The sequence below is a fragment of the Chanodichthys erythropterus genome, chromosome 11 (genome assembly GCF_024489055.1).
Source record: "Chanodichthys erythropterus isolate Z2021 chromosome 11, ASM2448905v1, whole genome shotgun sequence".
NCBI lineage: Eukaryota > Metazoa > Chordata > Actinopteri > Cypriniformes > Xenocyprididae > Chanodichthys > Chanodichthys erythropterus.
In genome coordinates, this window is record NC_090231.1 from 11,162,274 (window position 1) to 11,185,570 (window position 23,297).

General features: G+C 35.9%; 1 protein-coding gene across 3 annotated transcripts; it reads left to right on the forward strand.

Annotated features, from left to right (window-relative positions):
• The first annotated feature begins 932 nt into the window (after window positions 1–932).
• On the forward strand, window positions 933–22,549 carry mtmr1a (myotubularin related protein 1a). 3 transcript variants are annotated; one of them, XM_067401641.1, is made up of 17 exons: window positions 933–1,197; window positions 1,784–1,889; window positions 4,173–4,196; window positions 5,476–5,499; window positions 7,892–7,970; window positions 8,063–8,157; window positions 8,275–8,382; window positions 11,152–11,253; window positions 11,344–11,427; window positions 11,560–11,709; window positions 15,479–15,667; window positions 15,915–16,100; window positions 18,134–18,340; window positions 18,981–19,073; window positions 19,246–19,363; window positions 19,447–19,619; window positions 21,562–22,549. In XM_067401641.1, the coding sequence occupies exons 1-17, from the start codon at window positions 1,073–1,075 to the stop codon at window positions 21,727–21,729; spliced, it is 2,031 nt and encodes a 676-aa protein (XP_067257742.1). In that variant the 5' UTR covers window positions 933–1,072; the 3' UTR covers window positions 21,730–22,549. The 3 variants fall into 3 exon arrangements, with proteins under 3 accessions (XP_067257742.1, XP_067257743.1, XP_067257744.1); XM_067401642.1 differs by lacking the exon at window positions 4,173–4,196; XM_067401643.1 differs by lacking the exons at window positions 933–1,197; window positions 1,784–1,889 and adding an exon at window positions 3,180–3,193.
• Window positions 22,550–23,297: the final 748 nt, after the last annotated feature.

Consider the following 23,297-nt stretch of genomic DNA (forward strand, 5'->3'; position numbering starts at 1 on the left):
AAGGCCAATATCACTGATATCAATACTGATACTTATGTCTCTATGCATTTTTTTCCCCTCAGTTTTAGTCATTAATTATAGCCATTCAACATTACAGTATAACTGAAAGATATCAACTTTCACATTTATTAGGCTTTAAAAATATAACAGTTTTTAATTTAAGTGCACTTAAAACAATTTTCAAATAATAAATGTCACATTTAGCTGTGCCTTTAATATATCAGGGTTTTTTTTCTACTGGCCTAGTCCGACTGGTTCAGATTTTTACTTGCCCTGCCAAAATGCACAAAGTTATTGTTTTCATTGTTTTGTTTCCATGTAACCTTGTAAACAGTGCTTTAATATTTTCAGGTATGTCTAACAGGAAATAAAAAGAAATAGCCTAGTCAAACACTTTACAGCCTTCACTAAATTATGAACTTAATATAGATTATAATAATTTTTAAAGCCAAAAATTTTTAATGTGAAACTTTTGTTCTTTGATTCACATTAATGACAGACATCACAGCAGCAGGTTAGTAAATATATTTGAGCAAAAAAAGGTTCAGCTGACAAAAAAGTTGGGGAATCCATGCGTTGCATGTAAAAAATGAAAGAATGAATTTGTACATCTTAATGTGTTTGGGAGGCAAAAGCCTTCCAAAGACAATAATACATGGCTAAATGACTGATCATTCAAATAATAGTTTGTCAGGAGTTGATTAGATATGCAATGTTGAAAACACTTCTTAAAAGTTAAACTATTAACGATTTTAAAATGTAATATAATCTAATTACAACGAGTACTTAATTTTTGGTATCTGATAGTACCCAGCAAGCCGATATTTTAGCGATCTAAATATGGGTTATGGCGGGAGGGGGTTCGTCATGGCTGCTTCCTTGACATAAATAAAGAGAAACGCTCGCTATTTGTCAGCGGCGGCAGCAGAGCAGGAAGCAGAGACACAACCGCAGACTGCTGCTCACGTACAGCCTCATAGAGATGACTTCCTAAAACAGACAGGCAGCTCTCGGACTGGAGGAAGCTAAAAGACAGTCACATCTTACTAGGCTGAGCTCGGGAAGGTGGGAAATGGAGAAACAGCAGCATTCGTCGGGTTCGGAGACTCCGGTGCTGCCGCCTGTGCCGCGAAAACCCCGAAACCTCGGAGGAGGAATCCCTGCATCTCGACAAGACAGCGTGGATTCGTTAGACAGGTGCATGTCTTGGTTTTATCCTCAATTGTGCGATAATATGTGAATTTTACATCACTAAAATGTGCACGCGCGTTATACAGGCACTGTTGTGATGGGCAGATGAGCCCCGTCCTATATGCCTATTGTTAGAGTAATAATAGCCCTTTATACTGTACATTATAGTTTATTTCTGCTCTATACTGGATTCAAAGATATTTTTATTAAATCTGAGAATGCTTTCTATCCATCTGAAACAGCACGCATCTTCCCATCTTCGTATTAAGGTTATTCCTTTTGCTACCAAGAAGTGATACATAATTAAAACCCTGAGGAAGCAATATTTTTTTAAGCCTGGATGAAAATAGTGCAATGTTGTTTCGTTTTTCAGCGATGAAAGATCAGACTGTGTGGCACATTTCTCTGACCTCATATCGCCATCTGTCATCTTTAGTCTATATAGACCACAGGATGTCAGCACTGCACATTAATACATGCATCTGACTATGCCAATATGGAGTCTGTAGATTCACATCATCAGATACATTGACTGAAGTACTTGCTTGAGTGTGTTATATGTTAATTGTTTTTTTATTTTTTTCTCACACAGTCCTACCGGATCTCATGTAGAGTGGTGTAAACAGCTGATAGCGGCCACTATCTCCAGCCAGATCTCTGGTGGTGTCCCTCCAGAAGTCATTCCCCGTGAATGCAAGGTTAGAGGATGTTTTTCACTTTCAATCATACTCTCTAGAACAAGGGTTTTCAAACCGGGTTCCCTCAGGGGGCCACAAGGAAGTATTAGGGGAAAAACAGTGTAAAAATAAATAAATGATAAGACGCACTGTGTACCAACATTAACAAAGGTTAATAAATGAATATTTGCTCATTGTTAGTTCATGTTAAAGGGTTAGTTCTCACAAAAATGAAAATTCTGTCATTAATTACTCACCCTCATGTCGTTCCAAACCTGTAAGACCTTCGTTCATCTTTGGAACACAAATTAGCCGGTGTTCTGAAGCACTGAACGTAAACGGCATACAAGAATGACATCGAAATGAAGATATTGTTGAATGAAGTCATTATTTTTATTTAGTTTTTGTGCACAAAAAGTATTCTCGTCGCTTTTTTAACGATGTCTTTAGTACCTTTGTAGACCTTGAAAGGGGTGGTTAAAGGGTTAGTTCACCCAAAAATGAAAATAATGTCCTTTATTACTCACCCTCATGTCGTTCCACACCCCTAAGACCTTCATTCATTTTCGAAACACAAATTAAGATATTTTTGTTGAAATCCGATGGCTCAGTGAGGCCTGCATAGGGAGCAATGACATTTCCTCTCTCAAGATTCATTAATGTACTAAAAACATATTTAAATCAGTTAATGTGAGTTCAGTGGTTCAATATTAATATTATAAAGCGACAAGAATATTACAAAATAATTACTTATATAGTGATGGCCGATTTCAAAACACTGCTTTGGAGCATAATGAATCAGTGTGTCGAATCAGCTGTTCGGAGCGGCAAAGTCACAGGATTTCAGCAGTTTGGCGGTTTGACACGCGATCCGAATTGTGATTCGATATGCTGATTCATTATGCTCAGAAACTTCCTGAAGCAGTGTTTTGAAATCGTCCATCACTATATAAGTTTTTTTTTTTGGCGCTCCAAAAATATTCTTGTCACTTTATAATATTAATATTGAACCACAGTACTCACATTAACCGATTTAAATATTTTTTTTTAGTACATTAATGGATCTTGAGAGAGGAAATGTCTGTGCTGGCTATGCAGGCCTCACTGAGCCATCGTATTTCAACTAAAATATCTTAATTTGTGTTCCGAAGATGAACAAATGTTTTACGGGTGTGGAACGGCATGAGGGTGAGTAATAAATGACATTATTTTCATTTTTGGGTGAACTAACCCTTTAAATTGCTTTTCTATGGAGTAGTCATATACCTCTCAAATTTGTGTTGCGAAGATGAATGAAGGTCTTAAGGATGTGGAACGACATGAGGGTGAGTAATTAATGGCAGAAATTTAATTTTTGGGTGAAATAACCCTTTAATGCATTAACATGAATGAGACCTTATTGTAAAAATATTACCAAATAAACAAATAAAAAATGCACTATAGTGAGTAGAAAAATGCATAAACTAAATATTTTCCAAATACTATTTTACACATATTTATAATATTTTTTTTTTTCACAGTTTGATTGGGTCTTTATGAATAGAAATTTATATAGCTGCCTTTAGAATTTTAGGATAGGGTCCCACGCATGAGAATGATCATATAAGGGGACCCGTGACATTTTTAAAAGATTGAAAACTCCTGGTCTAGAATATGTAAGGGATGCTGTACAACCAGTTTGTTGTGACTCATTACCATAAAATAAACCTTGACTGTGTGATAAGCAACCATGAATGAGTTTGTTTTGTATTAAAGGGATAGCTCACCCAAAAATGACACTTCTGTCATCATTTACTCACCCTCAAGTTGTTCTAAACCCGTACACATTTCTTTCTCCTGCTGAACACAAAGGAAGATATTTTGAAGAATATGGGAAACTGTACAGTTCTGGGGCACCATTGACTTCCGTAGTAGGAAGTCAATGGTGCCCCAAAGTAGCCTGGTTACAAACTTTCTTCAAAATATCTTCCTTTGTGTTCAACAAAAGAAAGAAATGTGTACAGGTTTAGAACAACTTGAGGACAACTTGAGAATTGTCATTTTTGGGTGAACTATCCCTTTAATGACCAACTGACTACATAATCCCACTTGTTACACTGCTGCTTATCAAAGAAATAAACAAATGTATGGAAGTGAAATATTGAGTTGAGTTAAAATAATTAAGATTAGATTTTCATTTTTATTGTCTTACTTTGTAGTAGATTATCTTTAAGCTTGGAAACGTGGTATTTAGAATGAATGTGGTCCAGTTTTTCAAGTTTTTGTCTCTGTGAGCCATTATGATATTGTGTTTTTGATCGACAGGTTGGGAAGAAGATAGATTTCAGGGTAAGGCAGTGGGGTGTTTGTCAGTTTGCTTTAACAGGACCACTGCTCTGCCCTGCTTTGAGCTGTAAATTAGAGAATATATATTCATAAAAACTGTTTGTGCACACTTGCTGTAATTTGCTTTAGGTTTGTATGTGTTCAGTATGTTTGCATTATTATGTCTTTTTTGTACAGTTATGTGTTTGTCCTCTGTTCATAAGCCCTTGTTTATGCTTCATCCAGGTGATAAATGAAGAAATGTCTCAGTCATATTTCACACCAAATTCGAAAGGAAAAAAAAAAAAACATTTTCATGCAAACTGAAGCCTGTTTTTAGGATACAGCTGTTTCCACCTGCCATAGACAAGCTTTTGCTCTTTTCTGACGTAAATCTATTTTTATCAAATGCAAGAATAATATACATGCAATTTATAACTGCATTATATGCACATTTTAGTTATATAGGAAACTGTGAACAGCATTTATTTGAAATTATTGATTTAAAAAAAAAAAAGGTAAAAGTCTTTACTGTCACTGAATAAGTTTGATGCATCCTACCTTGAGTAAAAGTATTAATTTCTTTTTTTTTAAAATTCATCACCTTTAAACAGTAATGTATAGCTTCTTAACATTGTTCTTTGCTAATGCACTTGACAGTTAAAAAATTATTAACACATTTAGGGCTGTTCAACGATAACCGTGGTTATCGTGTCCAAAATAAGAGTCTGTGTTTACGTAATATATGTGTGTTTGTTTTGTGTATAATTATTATGTATATATAAATACACACACATTTAAACACACATTTAAGAAATATAAGCATGTATAAATATATTTATATTTTTATATATTTAAATTATATATAAATGTAAATATTTGTATAGAAATATAAGATATTTTTCTTAAATATATACATGTATGTGTGTATATTTATATATAGATAATAATTATACACAAAACAAACACACATACATTACGTAAACACAGACTGTTATTTTGTACATGATAACCACGGTTATCGTTGAACAGCCCTAAACACATTACAGTAATTATTTTTATTATTATTTTGTTTTTACATTACTCAAAAATATTAATGGTCCTAAAAATTGGCTTAATATTTATTTAAAAAAAAAAAAAATTACTTCTGATTTTGGAGTTAAATATGACCTTGTACATTTCTTGACATTTTCACTGAGATTCAGTCTGTGTGTTAAGTCTGTGTGCTTTTGTACCTAAATGTTCATGAAAGTGTGTGTGTTTGTAACTCATTTTTGTCTGATGTCTGATGTGTGATCTCCAGGTATCCAGGAGGACAAACTTAAGGGTAAGGCTCAAGATCAAGAGTCTGAGATCTGTAGAAACGCATTATAAGTATTAAAGGGTTAGTTCACCCAAAAATGAAATTTCTGTCATTAATTACTCACCCACATGTCGTTCAAAACCTGCAAGATCTTTGTTCATCTTTGGAACACAAATTAAGATATTTTTGATGAAATCCCAGAGGTTTTTTATCTCCTATAGAAAGCAACGAAATTGCCACATTCAAGGTCAAGAAAAGCAGTAAAAACATTAAGATAGTCCACATGACTGCAGTGGTTCAACCTTAATGTTATGAAGCAACGAGAATAGAGTGCCCCAGGGATGACGTGTTTTTGTAGGCCAACCTGGAAGTTAGCGGCGTATGGGTTCCCTCGATTGAAAGCCTATGCATTTTTCCCATAGACTTGGGAAAATCGCAGAAAATAAGCTCTGTGTTTAACAAAGGGTTATGACACTTACATGTTTTGTCTATCAAGATAATCTTTACAAGTTAACACAACATGTATAGATTTTGAAGCCTAAATAAAGTCGTCAGATATAAAAGGCTAACAGTAGGCTATAAACGGACTACAGCACACCATGGTCGCGGATCAACGTCACCACCACCAAGCGTCCTCAAACTTTATTTAGAAAACAACTTTATTTAAAAACATGCTCGCTGATTATGATCTGCGCTGTTATTAATACCTATCCACTTTTTCATGAGAAATGCTGTCCAGATGTCCTGTTTGTCATGATGACGTCTAAAGTCCCCGCCAAAGGAAGTAGTCCCTTTTAGCAATTTGTTAGCAATCGCCGAATTTAAGACACAGTAAAAGTTTAAAAAATCACAAGTGGGTTATAACTGGTGTGTTTTATGTCATAGATCAAAACGTGAAAGTATTTAGAGGCTTTGTTAACCACAGACCTTGTTTCAGGCGATTTAGCAAAAACCCATTCAAAAAACCCATAGACTTTACGGCGTTGGAACCGGAAGTCCTAAAATGCTAACTCGCTTCCGGGTTTTGCCTACAAAAATGCGTCATTCCTGAGGCACTCTATAATTTTTGTGTGCAAAAACAAAACAAAAATAACAACTTTATTCAACAATTTTTCCTCTTCCCTGTCAGTCTCCTATGTAGTTGACGCAGTGAACGCAGTGCAGAGCTTCCGTGTTTTCTGTGTTTTCGGTATTGGTCGACGTGATGTTCAAGTGAGCACCACAACGTATCCATATGATGCTGACACAGGAGTCGGCCAATACAGATTCGGCATTCTGACGTAGAACATGGAAGTTCTGCACTGCATTCACTGTCAACTGCGTAGGAGACTGACAGGGAAGAGGAAAAATTGCTGAATAAAGTCATTATTTTTGTTTTGTTTTTGCACACAAAAAATATTCTCGTCGCTTCATAAAATTAAGGTTGAACCACTGCAGTCACGTTGACTGTTTTAACAAAGTCTTTACTACTGCTCTGGACCTTGAATGTGGCAATTTTTTTGCTTTCTATGGGAGATCAGATTTTATCAAAAATATCTTAATTTGTGTTCTGAAGATAAATGAAGGTCTTGCGGACGTGGAACGACATGAGTCTTAATGACAGAAATTTCATTTTTGGGTGAACTAACTCTTTAAAACACATACATTTGAATGATTTAGTTACCATTAGCACAGATGTATTAGTGTAGGAGTGATGGCTGCAGCTGTTTTTTTTTTCTGTGTTCTCTCGCCTCCTCAAATCACACTTCCTGTCTCTGCGTGAGGATGTGACCTATCAACCCCAAAGAGCAACTATTATCTCTGTTGCATTCTTTCTCTTTCTATTTCTAAACATCTTTAAAAACTTTCAAACAAACTTTTTCTCTCTCCTCTCTTTCTTTGTCTCATATTCTGTATTTCTCCTGCGGCCGCTGCTCAGTCTCAGGACTCTGGTGAAGATGGCTGTCAGTTTGACAGTGACTATGAACTGCCGTCTCACACTACGGCAAGTTTCTCTCGCTTCACCTCTACTTGCTTACTCTAACCCCTCCTCTGTCTCTCTGCTGTCAAGCCCTTACATCAGCCCAGACTTCATGATATCAGTTATTTTATTATGAGAAACATACTCCACCATTTAAAATTGTATTAAATAAGGATTCGTTAAGTTGATCAAATGTCACATTTTTGTAACCATGTAAAAATATTTACTATTTCAAATAAATGCTTTGTTTGAACTTTCTTTTTAAAATATTTTGAAATATTTTTTTTATTATAAATTGTAAAAACATTTCAGAATTTTAGTATTTTTGATCAAATAAATGCAGCCGCCTTATTTCAAAAACATAAAAAAAAACTTACTAAGTATGTATGAACCGAATATTTAGCATGCTAAAATAACTGCTATTTTGAGAGGTTTTGGTGTCTTTTTACCCTGTAGCAAATATTCAGGGATGCACGAAAGCAAGCGCCCATGGATGAAGTCCCACTGGTCCCTGGAGAGACGATCACAACCACTGGTATGTCGAATCATTCTTGTTGACTCTTGTTTCCTGTTTCTGCTTGTGTCGTAGTAGTGTTGGGTAACATTTGTTTTCTTCTGTCTCTGCAGTTAAAGATGTGATGTATATCTGTCCTTTCTCTGGAGCTGTGACCGGCACACTTACAGTCACGGACTACAAACTCTACTTTGTCAGTCTAGAACGGGTGCGTCTCAAGAGTGGAACAGATCAGTGTAGTGTCTTGATATTGTGTGATATGGCCACACAATGAAATTAAACATTAAAGTTAAGCAGATGTCTTATTCCATTCATCGCTCTGCAGGACTTTCCTTTCATATTGGATGTGAACCTGGGTGTTATCAGCAGGTTGGAGGCTATCAGTGTACAGAGTCTTGGGGAGAATACTAGTGGCATGGAGATCGTCTGTAAGGTCAGATGCACCACCATTCACCCACATCCTGGTCTGTTCCACCTATAGTAAACATCCACCACAACAATAGAGCTGAGTGTCAGTGTTTGGGTTAAACACAGAGACTGTCTGCTAGGGTAATTATTGTCTTAGCTGATTCATTGTAGGGCTGTCGCAATAACCGCAATATTGTAATACAGTGATACTGACAAGCCATTGTCATTCCACACCCATAAGACCTTCGTTCATCTTCAGAACACAAAGGAAGATATTTTTCATAAAATCCAGTGGCCAAGTGAGGCCTGCATCGCCATCAAGATAATTAACACTTTCAATGCCCTGAAAGCTACTAAAGATGTATTTAAAACGGTTCATGTGACAACAGTGGTTCAACCTTAATATTGTAAAGCGACAAGAATATTTTACTTTTTGTGTGCTAAAAAAACGAAATAACGACTTTTATTCAACAATATCTAGTGATGGGCAACTTCAAAACACTGCTTGATGAAGTTTCAAAACTTAACTAATCTTTTGTTTCAAATCAGTGGTTCAGAGGATGATTCAAACTGCCAAATTCACACGAACCATTGAAATTTCAAAACACTTTTGACGTAACGAAGCTTCACGCTATGAACCAATGATTCGGAAACAAAAAAGATTTGTTAAGCTCCAAAGCTTCGTGAAGCAGTGTTTTGAGATTGCCCATCACTAAGTCGTTATTTTGTTTTTTTGGTGCACAAACAGTCTTTAGTAGCTTTCTGGGCATTGAAAGTGTTAATTGTCTTGCTAGTGATGCAGGCCTCACTGAGCCATCAGATTTTATGAAAAATATCTTAATTTGTGTTCCGAAGATGAACAAAGGTCTCATGGGTGTGGAACGACATGAAGTTGAGTAATTAATGACAGAATTTTCATTTTTGGGTGAACTAAACCTTTAATAATGATAACAAGAGTGAAAAATGTATTTTTTTTCCCCCTGCCAACTGGCTATTTTTTACTTAAAGGGGACCTGTTATGCCCCATTTTTCAAGATGTAAAATAAGTCTCTGATGTCCCCAGAGTGTGTATGTGAAGTTTTAGCTCAAAATACCCCACAGATAATTTTTTATAGCATGTTAAAATTTCCACTTTTTGGGGTTGAACAAAAACGCTCCATTTCAGTGTGTGCCCTTTAAATGCAAATGAGCTGCTGCGCTCAGCCTAAGAGGGCGGAGCTTCAAGAGCTTGTTCTCCCCTGTCAGGATTCAGTCACGATGCACTATTATGTCAGAAACTGTGAATATATGCTGCATGGAGATAGAACAGATATAGTTTAGTTCAATTATGGTTATTACTTATATTGTCTTTTTGTTTTTATCCACTAAATAAGTACAAGCCTGTTTATCGATGAGTTTTATAAAGTTTATTGTACTTCACACAAAATATGAAGCGACTGGTTTCACTCTAGAAAATCACTGTAAGAGCTGAATAAAACACAGTGCATGTGTGCATTAAAATATTATCCATAAACTCTCTCTCTCCCTTGCATTATCATCAACATACATAGCAAAGTTCACAGAAACACTCTTTACTACTAACAGTAAACAAATATATAAAGACCTTATGCCTTTTCGGGTGGTGCTTAATAAATTGGTAAACTTTATATCAGTAAATCAACTCCGAAGAACTGTAATAAAGTGCTCTCCCCTTCATTACTGCTGGATCCAGTATCACTCTGGAGACTGTAAGCTGGATCACGAACAGTTTGTACTGATCCATCATTGAGTAACAACTTTTTAGCTCAACCTCTGTTTTGTATTGTCCCTTTGTATTGACATTCGTTCACAAAGCAGTCCGGTGTGAAATGATTCGCGCAGACATAAACGAATTTCGGTAGAGTTGAGGGAGCATTTTCTTCCAAAAACATCTTCAGTGGCTCAGATTTCGGGAGAAAATGGAGAGAGCTATGTGGATTAATCCATCCAGCTACAGAACACCGAAAATGGCTTGTTCTGAGACACTGCTTATGATTCATTGGGATTTAAAAAAAATAAAATAAATAAATAAATAAAAATAAAAAGTTTTTTTTTTTTTTTATCATTATAGGGTGGTTGTGTACACACACAGCCAACACAAATGTATGTCCAAACACCATGCATGGTGACCACATGGTAACATATATTTATATAGCAAATAAATAAATAAATACATTTTTAAATGTTTGGTTGGAATTAATAATCATAATTGGTTCTATTGCTTCATCTTGTTTATTGATTCAATTACAGTTTTCTAATTAAAAGGTTTAGTCTGAATGTTAGGCCTATATGGTTTATGTATTACTAATGTCTTTGGTACAATGGATGAATAAAGTTCTCAAATTAAAATTTAGACACACTGCCGTTTAAAAGCTTTGATCAATTGAATGCATTCTTGCTGCTAAATCAAAGTATTAATTTCTTTCAAAAAACTTTTTTTTAATTATATTTTAATTTTATATTGTGTACTTCATAATACTAGTCAAATAAGCAAATCGTTAACAGCCGCTTTTCCACTGTCGAGCCGAATGGTTCTTAGAATGGTAAGGAACAGATCCAGTTTTGTTTCTCAGCCCGGAATTCTCTGCATGGTTGTGTATGGTTATGCAATGAGAACCGTTCGGCCTGATGTTTACATCCATTTTTATAAGAAACATACTAAAATATTGCTCTTCTTTTTAAAATGGTGTCTAAAGCATGAAATATCATTTAATCTGATTTCAGTCTCCAAAACTATAATTTTTCCATGCCAATGATCTGTGTTCTGTCTTAATAGGATATGAGGAGTCCCAGGTTTGCTTATAAAAAGGAGCCACAGAGTAATTTGGAGATTTTAGATGTGTTGACAAAGTATGCCTTCCCCCTGTCCAATGAACTGGTACGTCATGGCTCCAGTCAGAGCAGTGATTGGTTTGAGTGCAGTTGGTTCATGGATCCTCAAATCAATTTGCTCCTTTTTCTCTTCCAGTCCCTATTCGCCTTCCAATACAAAGAAAAATTTCCTTTGGATGGATGGAAGGTTTATGATCCAGTGGCGGAGTATAAAAGAATGGTGAGACTTGCACGTTGCTTAAAAAAAAAGTAGAGTTGTCTGACTGAAAACATGAAGTCAAAATAATACTGCTTCATTCAGCCTCTTTGTAGTTTCTCCTTTCTCATTTTTCTGTCCCCACACTGTCTGCAGGGTTTGCCAAATGAGAGCTGGACCATCAGTAAGATCAACAGTAATTATGAAGTGTGTGACACTTACCCTGCTCTGCTCGTTATCCCAACAAGTATTACTGAGGATGAAGTCAAACGAGTGGCCTCTTTCAGAGTGAAACATCGTATACCAGTAAGTAAGCGTGTGTGTCTATGGACTGTGCAGTGTTAACTTACAAATCATCTTTTTTTCCATCTTTTATTTGATTTTATACATTGGGTTGTTACCACGCAATATTAGTTACAAATATACTACCATTCAAAAGTTTTTAAAAGAAATTAATACTTCAGCAAGACATTTAAAGGCATTAATAATGTTACAAAAGATTTTTACTATTTCTGTTCTTTTCAAACTTTTTATTCATTAAAGAATCCTGAAAATATACATATAACAACTGGGGGCAGGGAGGGGGGACGGGGTGCTTGAAAAACTGCAGTCCACAAGATGCAAGTGCACATGAACTCTTTCCGTGCTTAAGACCAAAGGAAAGGCTTGCACGCTCAACTGTGCACAAGATGGAGCGGGATGCAGAAAATGAAGTAAGGTCTAAACCCGGGCCTTAAACAACCTTTATTTTCTCTCACACCCAGCACAGAGAAACAACTTTCTAATAAAGTGACCAAACTGCCTGTCAAGTGATAGACGAAACTGACAATGACTTTTTATCTTTTTTAAACTGAAATGAAAGGCAATGTGGATAGACATTCACAGCCACGATGTACAGAACCATACCACACAAGGTATAGAAGAAAATGAATAAAAACATTTTGGATTAATAAACCTAAATAATATATAAGTAACTGCAGAAAGGCCACACAGCAGATAGGTATGCATTTCACATGTCGGCAAATCAAATTAAATCGGCTAAATTGCCTGTTCCAGCAAGCTTTAACTCTATAGCGCAACATCGATGCACCGAATAACAATCAAAAAATAATTTACAGAATTGAATTAGAACTGAATATACCATTCTAAAAACTAAAAATAATAATTTAAAAAAAAACAAAAAAAAAAACGAAATAGTCATAAGTCACAAATGCAAAATGCCTGAAGTGCAGGGGAACATTTATTCAAAACCCAAGCCACAAATAGTTCAATTAGATAACCAAGAGCGATCAATAAATAAATTAGAATTAAAGAAATTATTAAAATAAAAGTATAGCCAGAATTGTCAACTTTGTCTTTTTAACTGCAGCAATAAACACTAAACTGGAGTGGTAGTCTTTTTAGCTAAATGTTCACAGCATCCAAAAATCAAATTAGAACCGGCTGAAATGTTTTGAAATCAATTGTAGCCTACCTGATCGGGAAAAAAATCCAGTCTTTCACTCGATCTGCCTGTGTCAGTTTAAGTCTTTTCAAATAGCGCGCTAGTCAACTCTTTAACATTGGCCGGCAGAAGTGCGCCGCAATGTTTGTCAATGTTGAGTGGACATGAGCTGTTGGCACAACTGGCATCTCATTTTTTTTTTTGCATCCAATTGTACACTTTAGATTTTCTTATCCCAGACATTGTTAAAGATTTAATCTCTGCGGCCAAGATGCTCCTCTTTCGTTCACGGATCATTGAAAGTGAAATTTAACTCTGTCACAGGGTTGGTTGGATTTATTTACGTACATTAAATAAAAATGTTAAAAGACAAAAGCTTTTAATAAATATTTTTACAGTATTATCATAATAGGCTGTATGTTAACTTATTGGGAGAAAACCGGTAGGTCTATGTAAAATCAGATATTGAGCACCCCCATATCTCATTTCTTAACACCTCTGCAAAGATTCGACTGAGACTGGTAGTCGAATCAGGCTCCTCCTATTGAAGCATCGAATCATCAAGTATTCAGGGTCAACCCTAATAAATATATATGTGTGTGTGTGTGTGTGTATATATATATATATATCCCAAAGTTTGGGATCGGTACAATTTTTTATATTTTTAAAAGAATTTTTGTCTGCTCACCAAGGTTGCATTTATTTAATTAAAAATACAGTAAAAACAGTAATATTGTGAAATATTATTACAATTTAAAATAACTGTTTTCTATTTGAATATATTTCACAAAGTAATTTATTTCTGTGATGCAAAACTGAATTTTCAGCATCATTACTCCAGTCTTCAGTGTCACATGATCCTTCAGAAATGATTCTAATATGCTGATTTGCTGCTCAATAAACATTTATGATTATTTTCAATGTTGAAAACGGTTGTATACTTTTTCAGGATTCTTTGATGAATATAAAGTTCAAAAGAACAGCATTTATCTGAAATACAAAGCTTTTGTAACATTATTCACTACCGTTCAAAAGTTTGGGGTCTGTAAGAATTTTTATTTTTATTTTTTTTGAGAAGAATTTAAAGAAATTAATATTTTTTTTCAGCAAGGATGCATTAAATCAATCAAAAGTGACAGTAATTTAAAACAACAGATTATATTTAAAATAAATGCTGTTCATTTGAACTTTCTATTCATCAAAGAATCCTGGAAAAAAATATATTGTACACAAATATTCACAATACATCTGTGCACAATAAATGTTTCTTGAGCAGCAAATCAGCATATTAAAATGATTTCTTAAGGATCATGTGACACTGAAGACTGGAGTAATAATGCTGAAAATTCAGCTTTGCCAACACAAGAATAAGTTACATTTTCAAATATTTTCAAATAGAAAACAGTTATTTTAAATGGTAATAATATTTCACAATATTACTGATTTTACTGTATTTTTAATTAAATAAATGCAACCTTGGTTAGCAGACGAAACTTCTATATAAAACATTAAAAATGTTACCGATCCCAAACTTTTGAACGGTAGTGTGTGTGTATATATATGTATATATATATATATATATATATATATATATATATATATATATATATATTATATATTATAAAACGCACGCACATATATAATATTATAAAACACACACACACACACGAACGGTCACAGTATGGAAGTCATGGTTCGGTACATACAATCAGATGAAGAATAGAATCAGTCACAGGCAATCTGCACTCCAATCCAGAAGGGGGCGCGTGCTGTAATGCAAAGCTGTTTGCTAACCGCCACAAAAGGAAAAAGTGCAGAAGAAGAACAGATGATCTATGCATAGTCATGCCATGTATAAGTGAAGTTATTTCAAAAATGAATTGGAGTAGAAAAAAAATTTATAATTAGATTTAGAAGTTAATGCAAAACCTGCCTATGTGCAATTTTTTGAATGTCGATTATGATATTTAATAGTTGATAGTCGATTACTGAATTTAATAGTTTGGGCTCTTGTAACCTTTAATATTATAGTAATGTGCAAGAAAGGGATCGCTGTATATAGTTTACAGCATTAGCTTAGATAAAAAATGTTAGTTTAATTTAATTCATTTAAAGAGACACAATTTGTTCAATAAACAACTGTTTAATAAAAAAGAAGAAAAAAGACGCAATTCTCTGTTTTGTTTTTCCCCCCTGCTGTACAGAACACGAACTGAACCGTGAAGTCAATACTGAGGTACATACCGAACCGTAATGTTTGTGTACCGTTACACCCCTAATATACTGTGTATATATATATATATATATATATTAGGGGTGTAACAAATACTGAATGCAAGTATGACATGATGACATCACTAATATGCTAATTGACGCATGACGTTAAATAGCGACCTTTAGGGCAGGCTTTAGCTACTTTCATTTGAAAATAGTTGGCAACACTGGTTGTCTGCAACAACTGCGGTTAGCGTTAGATCAAATAACTGCAATCAGATGTTTTTTTTAATTAGTATGACAAGCCTATTTCATCTGTATCAGGTAAAACACAGACAAACTGGGAAAAAAACGCCGAAATAAAAAACAAACTATTTAAATAACTGACACTGAGCTGTACCTCACGTTCTCTTTCAGGTCCTCTCATGGATCCACCCAGAAACTCAAGCCACTATAGTGCGCTGTAGTCAGCCCATGGTGGGCCTGACAGACCGCCGGTGTAAGGAGGATGAGCATTACCTCCAGACCATCATGGATGCCAATGCACAGTCCCATAAACTCACCATATTTGATGGTCGGCAGAGGAACGTGGCTGATAATCACAAGGTAAAAGTGATTTCCTTGACTGATATTTTTTCAGTTCAGTTCATCAGTGTTGCAGAGTGAAGGGAAATGCAGGAAAAAGATTTTTATGTGTCTCTTTCACACATAACGCACACCCTCTCATGTTGTTTTCCATAAATGTAGTTTTGAATTATTGAGTAGCCATCTGTGCTATCTGCAGATCCTGTCAGGAGATGAAAATGGAAGCTGTAAATGTTCTCTACCTATTTTCTGCTCTTTCATGCCTCAGGCTAAAGATGGAGGTTATGAGAATGGAAATTTCTACCCCAACATGGAGCTGAAATTCCTGAAGATCCCAAACATTCATGTTATGAGAGAGTCTCTGCGTAAGCTGAAGGAGGTGGTCTACCCCATCATTGATGAACAGCGCTGGCATTCAGCCATAGATGCCACACACTGGCTGGAGCACATACGGGTAAACAGCATATTTGATATTTAGCGAACAAATGATGCAAGGCTTTTCTGACACCGTGTCTACACCAGACGCAACCATTGTCACATCGCTCCGCACCACAACAACTAAAGTGACCGTTGCAAATCCATTTGTCCTTTTGTGTCAGAAGTAGCACGAGCACTTGGAGTACATCAGAAATAGAACGGGGCATCAGTTTACTGTTGGGAATTTGTTGTCACACTACTCCACATCCAGTGTAGACAGCATCGCTGATTATAATAAATTATATTTGCTTTTGTCATGTCACACGCTCTCTTCTGGTGTAGACACAGTGTAAGAAATTTTCCGAACCCTTCTATTTTTACAGAGTGGATTTACTCTGCATTCCAAATTATTATGCAAGTGACATATCAGTAAGATTTCAGTAGAATAAACATTCAGATTTTAGTTTTTCTAAGAAAATGTTTGTTTGTTTATTTATCCATGTCTTTTTAGATAACTGGAATCAATCTCAGACAAAATAATTTGCCAGGTCTATGGAAACTCTATTTAGAGGTTGTTCCACATTATTAAGCAAGTCACAGTTCTCATGCAATATGGGGAGGAAGAAAGTTCTTTCTAAAGATGAAAAGCATGAAATGGTGCAATGTTGTGCAAAAGGCATGAAAACAACTAATATTTTGTGAAACTGAATGGAGATTATCAAATTATCATAAGATGTGTGAGTGATTAGAGCACAGCAGAACTCGGTCAGATAAAGGCTTATTAATGAAAGTTCCTGTCAAAAAAATTAATTGTATTAAATGGGCAGCTATAAAAAAAGCCAGTGTTGAGCAGCAAACAGGTATTTGAAGCTCCTGGTGTCTCTGGAGTCTCAAGATGCTCTCCATGCAGGCTGGCAGTTGTGCGTAAAGATGCATTTCAGCCATCACAAACCAAACCTCACAAAGAGAAACATTTACACTGTTTGAAAATGTATTTCTACACCCAGTTTTATTGCTGTGGTGTTTCTTTGCAGCATGGGATAGTGAATAGTGCATTGTATTTCAGAAGGCACTATCCTCCTTTTTATATCATAGCTGAAAATGGCCAGTTATGAACTTCACATATCTTGCAAAAGTCATTTTAATATCCTCAGAGACCCTAAAGGGACCTTCCATCTCACTTCCCAATATTCCAGCCCAAATCATCACCCGCCAGCTCCTTGCAGACGCCGCAGTCTTGTTGGATAGTGGTGGTCATTCACCAACCATCCAGAAATCCATCCATCCAGACCATCTATTGCAGTACAGCATTAGTCAGTGAATAAAACTAACTTAAAAAATGAGTCTTCATGTATTTCTAAACCCACTGTAAATCTTTCTCTTTGTGAGGTTTGGTTTGTGATGGCTTAAATGCATCTTTACGCACAACTGCCAGCCTGCATGGAGAGCATCTTGAGACTCCAGAGATACCAGAAGCTTCAAATACCTGTTTGCTGCTCAACACTGGCTTTTTTATAGCTGCCCTTTTAATACACTACATTTTTTGACAGGAACTTTCCTCAATAAGACTTTATCTGACCGAGTTCTGCTGTGCTCTAATCACTCACACATCTTATGATAATTTGATAATCTCCATTCAGTTTCACACAATAATAGTTGTTTTCATGCCTTTTGCACAACATTGCACCATTTCATGCTTTTCATCTTCAGAAAGATCTTTCTTCCTCCCCATATGGCATGAGAACTGTGACTTGCTTAATAATGTGGAACAACCTCTAAATAGAGTTTCCATAGACCTGGCAAATTATTTTGTCTGAGATTGATACCAGTTATCTAAAAAGACATGGATAAATAAACAAACAAACATTTTCTTAGAAAAACTAAAATCTGAATGTTTATTCTACTGAAATCTTACTGATTTGTCTCTTGCATAATAATTTGGAATGCAGTGTAGTAAGTATATAAAGTCAGTTCCGCTCAAAGTTTACGGGTGTCTCGGAAGAGCAAGACAATTAGATGCTTTTAAAGCAGTTTAAAGCAGTCTGTCTCTCTCTCTCTCTCTCTCTGTAGCTTTTGCTTGCGGGTGCTGTGCGGATTGCAGATAAGGTTGAGTCGAGTAAGAGCTCTGTGGTGGTGCACTGCAGTGATGGCTGGGACCGCACAGCTCAGCTCACCTCTTTGGCCATGCTGATGCTGGACTCTTACTTCAGGACTCTCAAGGGCTTCCAGGTGCTGCTGGAGAAGGAATGGATCAGCTTCGGACACAAGTTTGCTGCGGTGAGAGATGCTGAGTGTGTCAGTGATATGGGGGGCGGGGTAGAAAATCGAATATAGCCAATCAGATCTGTGATATGTAAACTGTGCCTGAATGTGTAATACTAGGCCTGATATATATTATATTTAAATTATATAATATAATTAATTTTTTTTATGTTTTTGAAATGTGTCTTATGCTCACTCAGTATACAGTAAAAATACAGTAAAAACAGTTATATTGTGACATAGTATTACAATTAAAAATAACTGTTTTCTATTTTAATATATTTAAAAATGTAATTTGTTTCTGTGATGCAAAGCTGAATTTTCAGCAGCCATTAGTCTTAAGTATCACATGATCCTTCAGAAATCATTCTAATATGCTGATTTGATGCTCAAGAAACATGTATTATTATTATTATTATCAATTTTGAAACAGTTGTGCTGCTTAATGCTTTTGTGGAAACCTTGATACAGTTTTTCAGGATTCTTTGATGAATAAGTTCAAAAGAGCAACATTCATTCGAAATAGAAATATTTTGTAACATAAATGTATTTACTGTCACTTCTGATCAATTTAATATGTCCTTGCTGAATAGAAATATTATTTTCTTTGAAAAAAAGAATAGAAAAATCTTAAACTCCTCTGTCTATATCGTAGCGTGTTGGTCATGGAGATGAAAATCATGCAAACTCTGAGCGCTCACCTCTATTTGTGCAGTTTATAGACTGTGTTTGGCAAATGATGAGACAGGTAAGCTGTACCTTTATTGTTATCTAATCACTAACTATTTTCATTTATAATGAAATTTGATTTACAATGTTATGTGTGTGATTTATCATTAAGCCAAATTCCTATGAATATGAATTGCCTTGATACTGATTTTTTGGAACTCACTATGGCTGTCTTTATAATGTGTTTTTAGTTCCCCTCTGCCTTTGAGTTTAATGAGCTCTTCCTCGTCACCATCCTGGATCACCTCTACAGCTGCCTGTTTGGTACATTCCTTTACAACAGTGAACAGGAGCGAGTGGAAAAGGCATGTACCGTTGTGCCAATCCAGGGGGAGGGTGGAGTTTTGGTCACCTACATGATTTTTTTTTTTTTATTTTTTTTTTTTAGGAAGTGAACAGTAAGACTGTGTCTTTGTGGTCCTACATCAATAGCCAACCAGAGGACTTCACCAACCCCTTCTATGTGGACTATGAAAACCATGTGCTGTACCCCTTGGCCACTCTAAGGCATTTGGAGCTGTGGACTGGATACTACGTACGCTGGAATCCCCGCATGAGACCACAGGTGCAAAACACATTAGCAAATATTAGGGTTACATTTAGATCGGGTTCTTTGCCATCGTTGCCTTCGGCTAGCTTACTTGAGGTTTATCCCTTATTAGCTAGTTGGGGGCCTTTTTGACCCCCCGAAAAATTTTCCCTTGATCCAAATGGCATGAGACTTTGTATCTTTGTCAACATTGTCTAGATCCACAAAAAATAAATAAATAAATTGGAATGAAATCTGGTTGTATGTTAGCGTGAAAAAAAAAAAGTCCCTCTCAAGATGTTTTTTATATACATATATATTTATGTGGAGCGGTGTATGTGTGTGTGTGAGCAGATTCTGAAAGGGATTCCCAAACTTTCGATCCCCACTGTACACATGAATGAAGTGGCAACCCTATAGCACATCCACAACGTGGAACACTCCTGCTCACACACACATACACCGCTCCACCCCCCAAAAATCACCCACAGACATCAATAGGAGACTAAAAAATGTATAATTTTTTTTTTTTTTTTACATAACTTGTCAAGAAAATTCAGTTACAATGCAGAAAACACACAAAATTGAAGGGGCAATACCACAACACATCCCTGATGGAGTAAACACACACAAATGATACTTACAAAAAAAAAAAAGGCTAAACTGTGACATTTGTTTTTAAAAAAATTACATTATTATGTTACAAAATCACATTTTATTGTCTGGGGTCTCTGGAGAAAACCCAGCTTCCTGAGTGTACATTCAAAACATAAGGGTTAAAGGGATAGTTCACCCAAAAATGAAAATTTGATGTTTATCTGCTTACCCCCAGAGCATTCAAGATGTAGGTGACTTTGTTTCTTCAGTAGAACACAAATGATGATTTTTAACTCCAACCGTTGCCGTCTGTCAGCCATATAAGGTGGGTCAATGGGAACAACTTTTATAAGAGTAAATAAAACTTGCACAGACAAATCCAAATTAAACCCTGCGGCTCGTGACGACACATTGATGTCCTAAAACACGAAACGATCGGTTTGTGTGAGAAACTGAACAGTATTTATATCATTTTTTACCTCTAAAACACCACTATGTCCAGCTGCGTTCAGCATTCGGTTAGTGAAGTCTGATCGCGCTCTGACAACGGAAGTGATGTCTCATCACTCAACGGAAGTGATGTCTCATCACTCATCACCCACATTATACGGCTGACAGATGGCAGCGGTTGGAGTTAAAAATCATAATTTGTGTTCTACTGAAGAAACAAACTCACCTACATCTTGGATGCCCTGGAGGTAAGCAGATAAACATCAAATTTTCATTTGATCAAAAGATTTAATATTCAGCAATGTCATTGATTTGACTGCACTGACTAGATGATATCACTGTTTTCTGCTTTATAGCTGATTTCGACTTTGTTTCATCATTGACAAATTTTGCAACATCGACACTGCTATTGAACTGAATTAAAGTAACACTGAACTGACACTATTGTCTTCAGTAGAGCTGCTTTACAGCAGAATTTGTCTCATATTTGAAAACAATCTGGACTGTATAAAGCTCTATATAAATAAAGGTCATTTGACTTAAGCCCCTTTCACACAGCCCGTTGTGTTTCACAATTGCTAGTGCCTTCTGTGTTAACGCAAACACGTCCCGGGATGGGGACCTAGTAACACTGCCGGGATCAGTTCCTGAAGGCTCCCTGTGTGAACAAAAGGCAGGACCAATGCCGTATGGGTCCTAGTGGTTAGTGCAGGGGTAGGCAAGTTCGGTCCTAGAGAGCCGCTGTCCTGCAGAGTTTAGCTCCTACCCTGAAAAAAACCTTCAGCTGCCTATAGCCTTAGTAATCCTGAAGAGCTTGATTAGCTTGTTCAGGTGTGAGGAGCTTCTTGTTTCTCAGGTTTCTTGTTGACTAAAAACAAACCAGAGCTTTATTCTTAGGGAAGTGAAATGTTGTGTGTTGACCTGTGTTCAGATGCCTGTGCACCAGAACCTGAAGGAGTTGCTGTATCTGCGTGCAGAGCTTCAGAGGAAGGTGGAGGAGTTACAGAAAGAAGTATCTTCATCCCGCTCAGTCTCTTCTTCATCAGAGCATGCGTATTCTCCCTCAAATGGCGGTACACCCTTACACACCTCTGTGTAACATACAGGCAATGCTCACATTAGAGAGAATTCATTATTAACAGAATGTGTGGTACGAATCTGTAGGTTACAGTAAACATGGTAATGTGATGTCTAAGTCTATTGGTCATATGTCACTGGATAATGCTTCGGGCAGGATGTATAGAGGGCCAGTGTATATACATGTGAAAACTTGCATGAACACCCAAAGGGAGGACAGTCCGTGGAAACAATTATGTGGGAAGACTTTAAGTTGGAGTTTTATTTCGGTTGTGTTTTTTAAAGTGTAGACTTCCTTCTAAACAGAGAATCAGCTTTTGATTGTGATTCAGTTTCTGAAAAATAGGCCAGTATTTTAACTTGCGTTTAACTTGACTTGTAAATATACTTTTTAATAATTTATGAGTGTTTTTTTTTTATCAGTTTCTTTGTGACAGTGTACTTTGTTTTTGTGTAATAGTTTTTTTACTGCCTCAGCATTGCCTGCCTTTGTGCCAATACCTGTACACAACCTTTTAACATTCACCATCACTTTAGTTCTTTAAAAAAATCTTACATAACATTTATTTCCCTACCTATAAACTTGTTCATGTTTTAAAGGGTTAGTTCACCCAAAAATGAAAATTCTGTCATTAATTACTCACCCTCATGTCGTTTCACACCTGTAAGACCTTCATTAATCTTCGGAATACAAATTAAGATATTTTAGTTGAAATCCGATGGCTCAGTGAGGCCTGCATAGGGAGCAATGACATTTCCTCTGTCAAGATCCATAAAGGTACTAGAAACATATCTAAATCAGTTCATGTGAGTACAGTGGTTCAATATTAATATTATAAAGCTTTTGGTGCGGCAAAAAAACTAAATAACGACTTATTTAGTGATGGCCGATTTCAAAACACTGCTTCAGAAAGCATCGGAGCACAAATGAATCAATGTATCGAATCTGCTGTTCGGAGCACCAAAGTCACATGATTTCAGAAGTTTGGCGGTTTGAACCGCGATCCGATTCATGATTCGATACACTGATTCATAATGCTCCGAATCTTCCTGAAGCAGTGTTTTGAAATCGGTCATCAACAAATAAGTCGTTATTTTGTTTTTTTGCCGCACCAAAAGTATTTTCGTCGCTTTATAATATTAATATTGAGTCACTGTACTCACATGAACTGATTTAAATATGTTTTAGTACCTTTATGGGATTAACGAAGGCCTTACGGGTGTGAAACGACATGAGGGTGAGTAATAAATGACAGAATTTTCATTTTTGGGTGAACTAACCCTTTAAGTTTTAATATTATTTTATTGGATTTTTCTCATTCATTATGGGTTCTTGAATATTACTGTTGTGACACTGCCATTTTGGAACCAAATATTGCATTTGTCTTTGTTTTTCTGTTAGTATGAAAGTTTTTTTTATGTGCACACCCTAATATTGCACTACTATTGTACTTCCTGTACTACTGAAATGTATGTATACAAGATAAATAAGGATCATAACTCCTCCTGTTGATTATTTGTTATACATATAAAATATAAATGTAAATCAACTAATTTTTGTCAAAGAAAATGTTTGTCTTTGAATCGCTT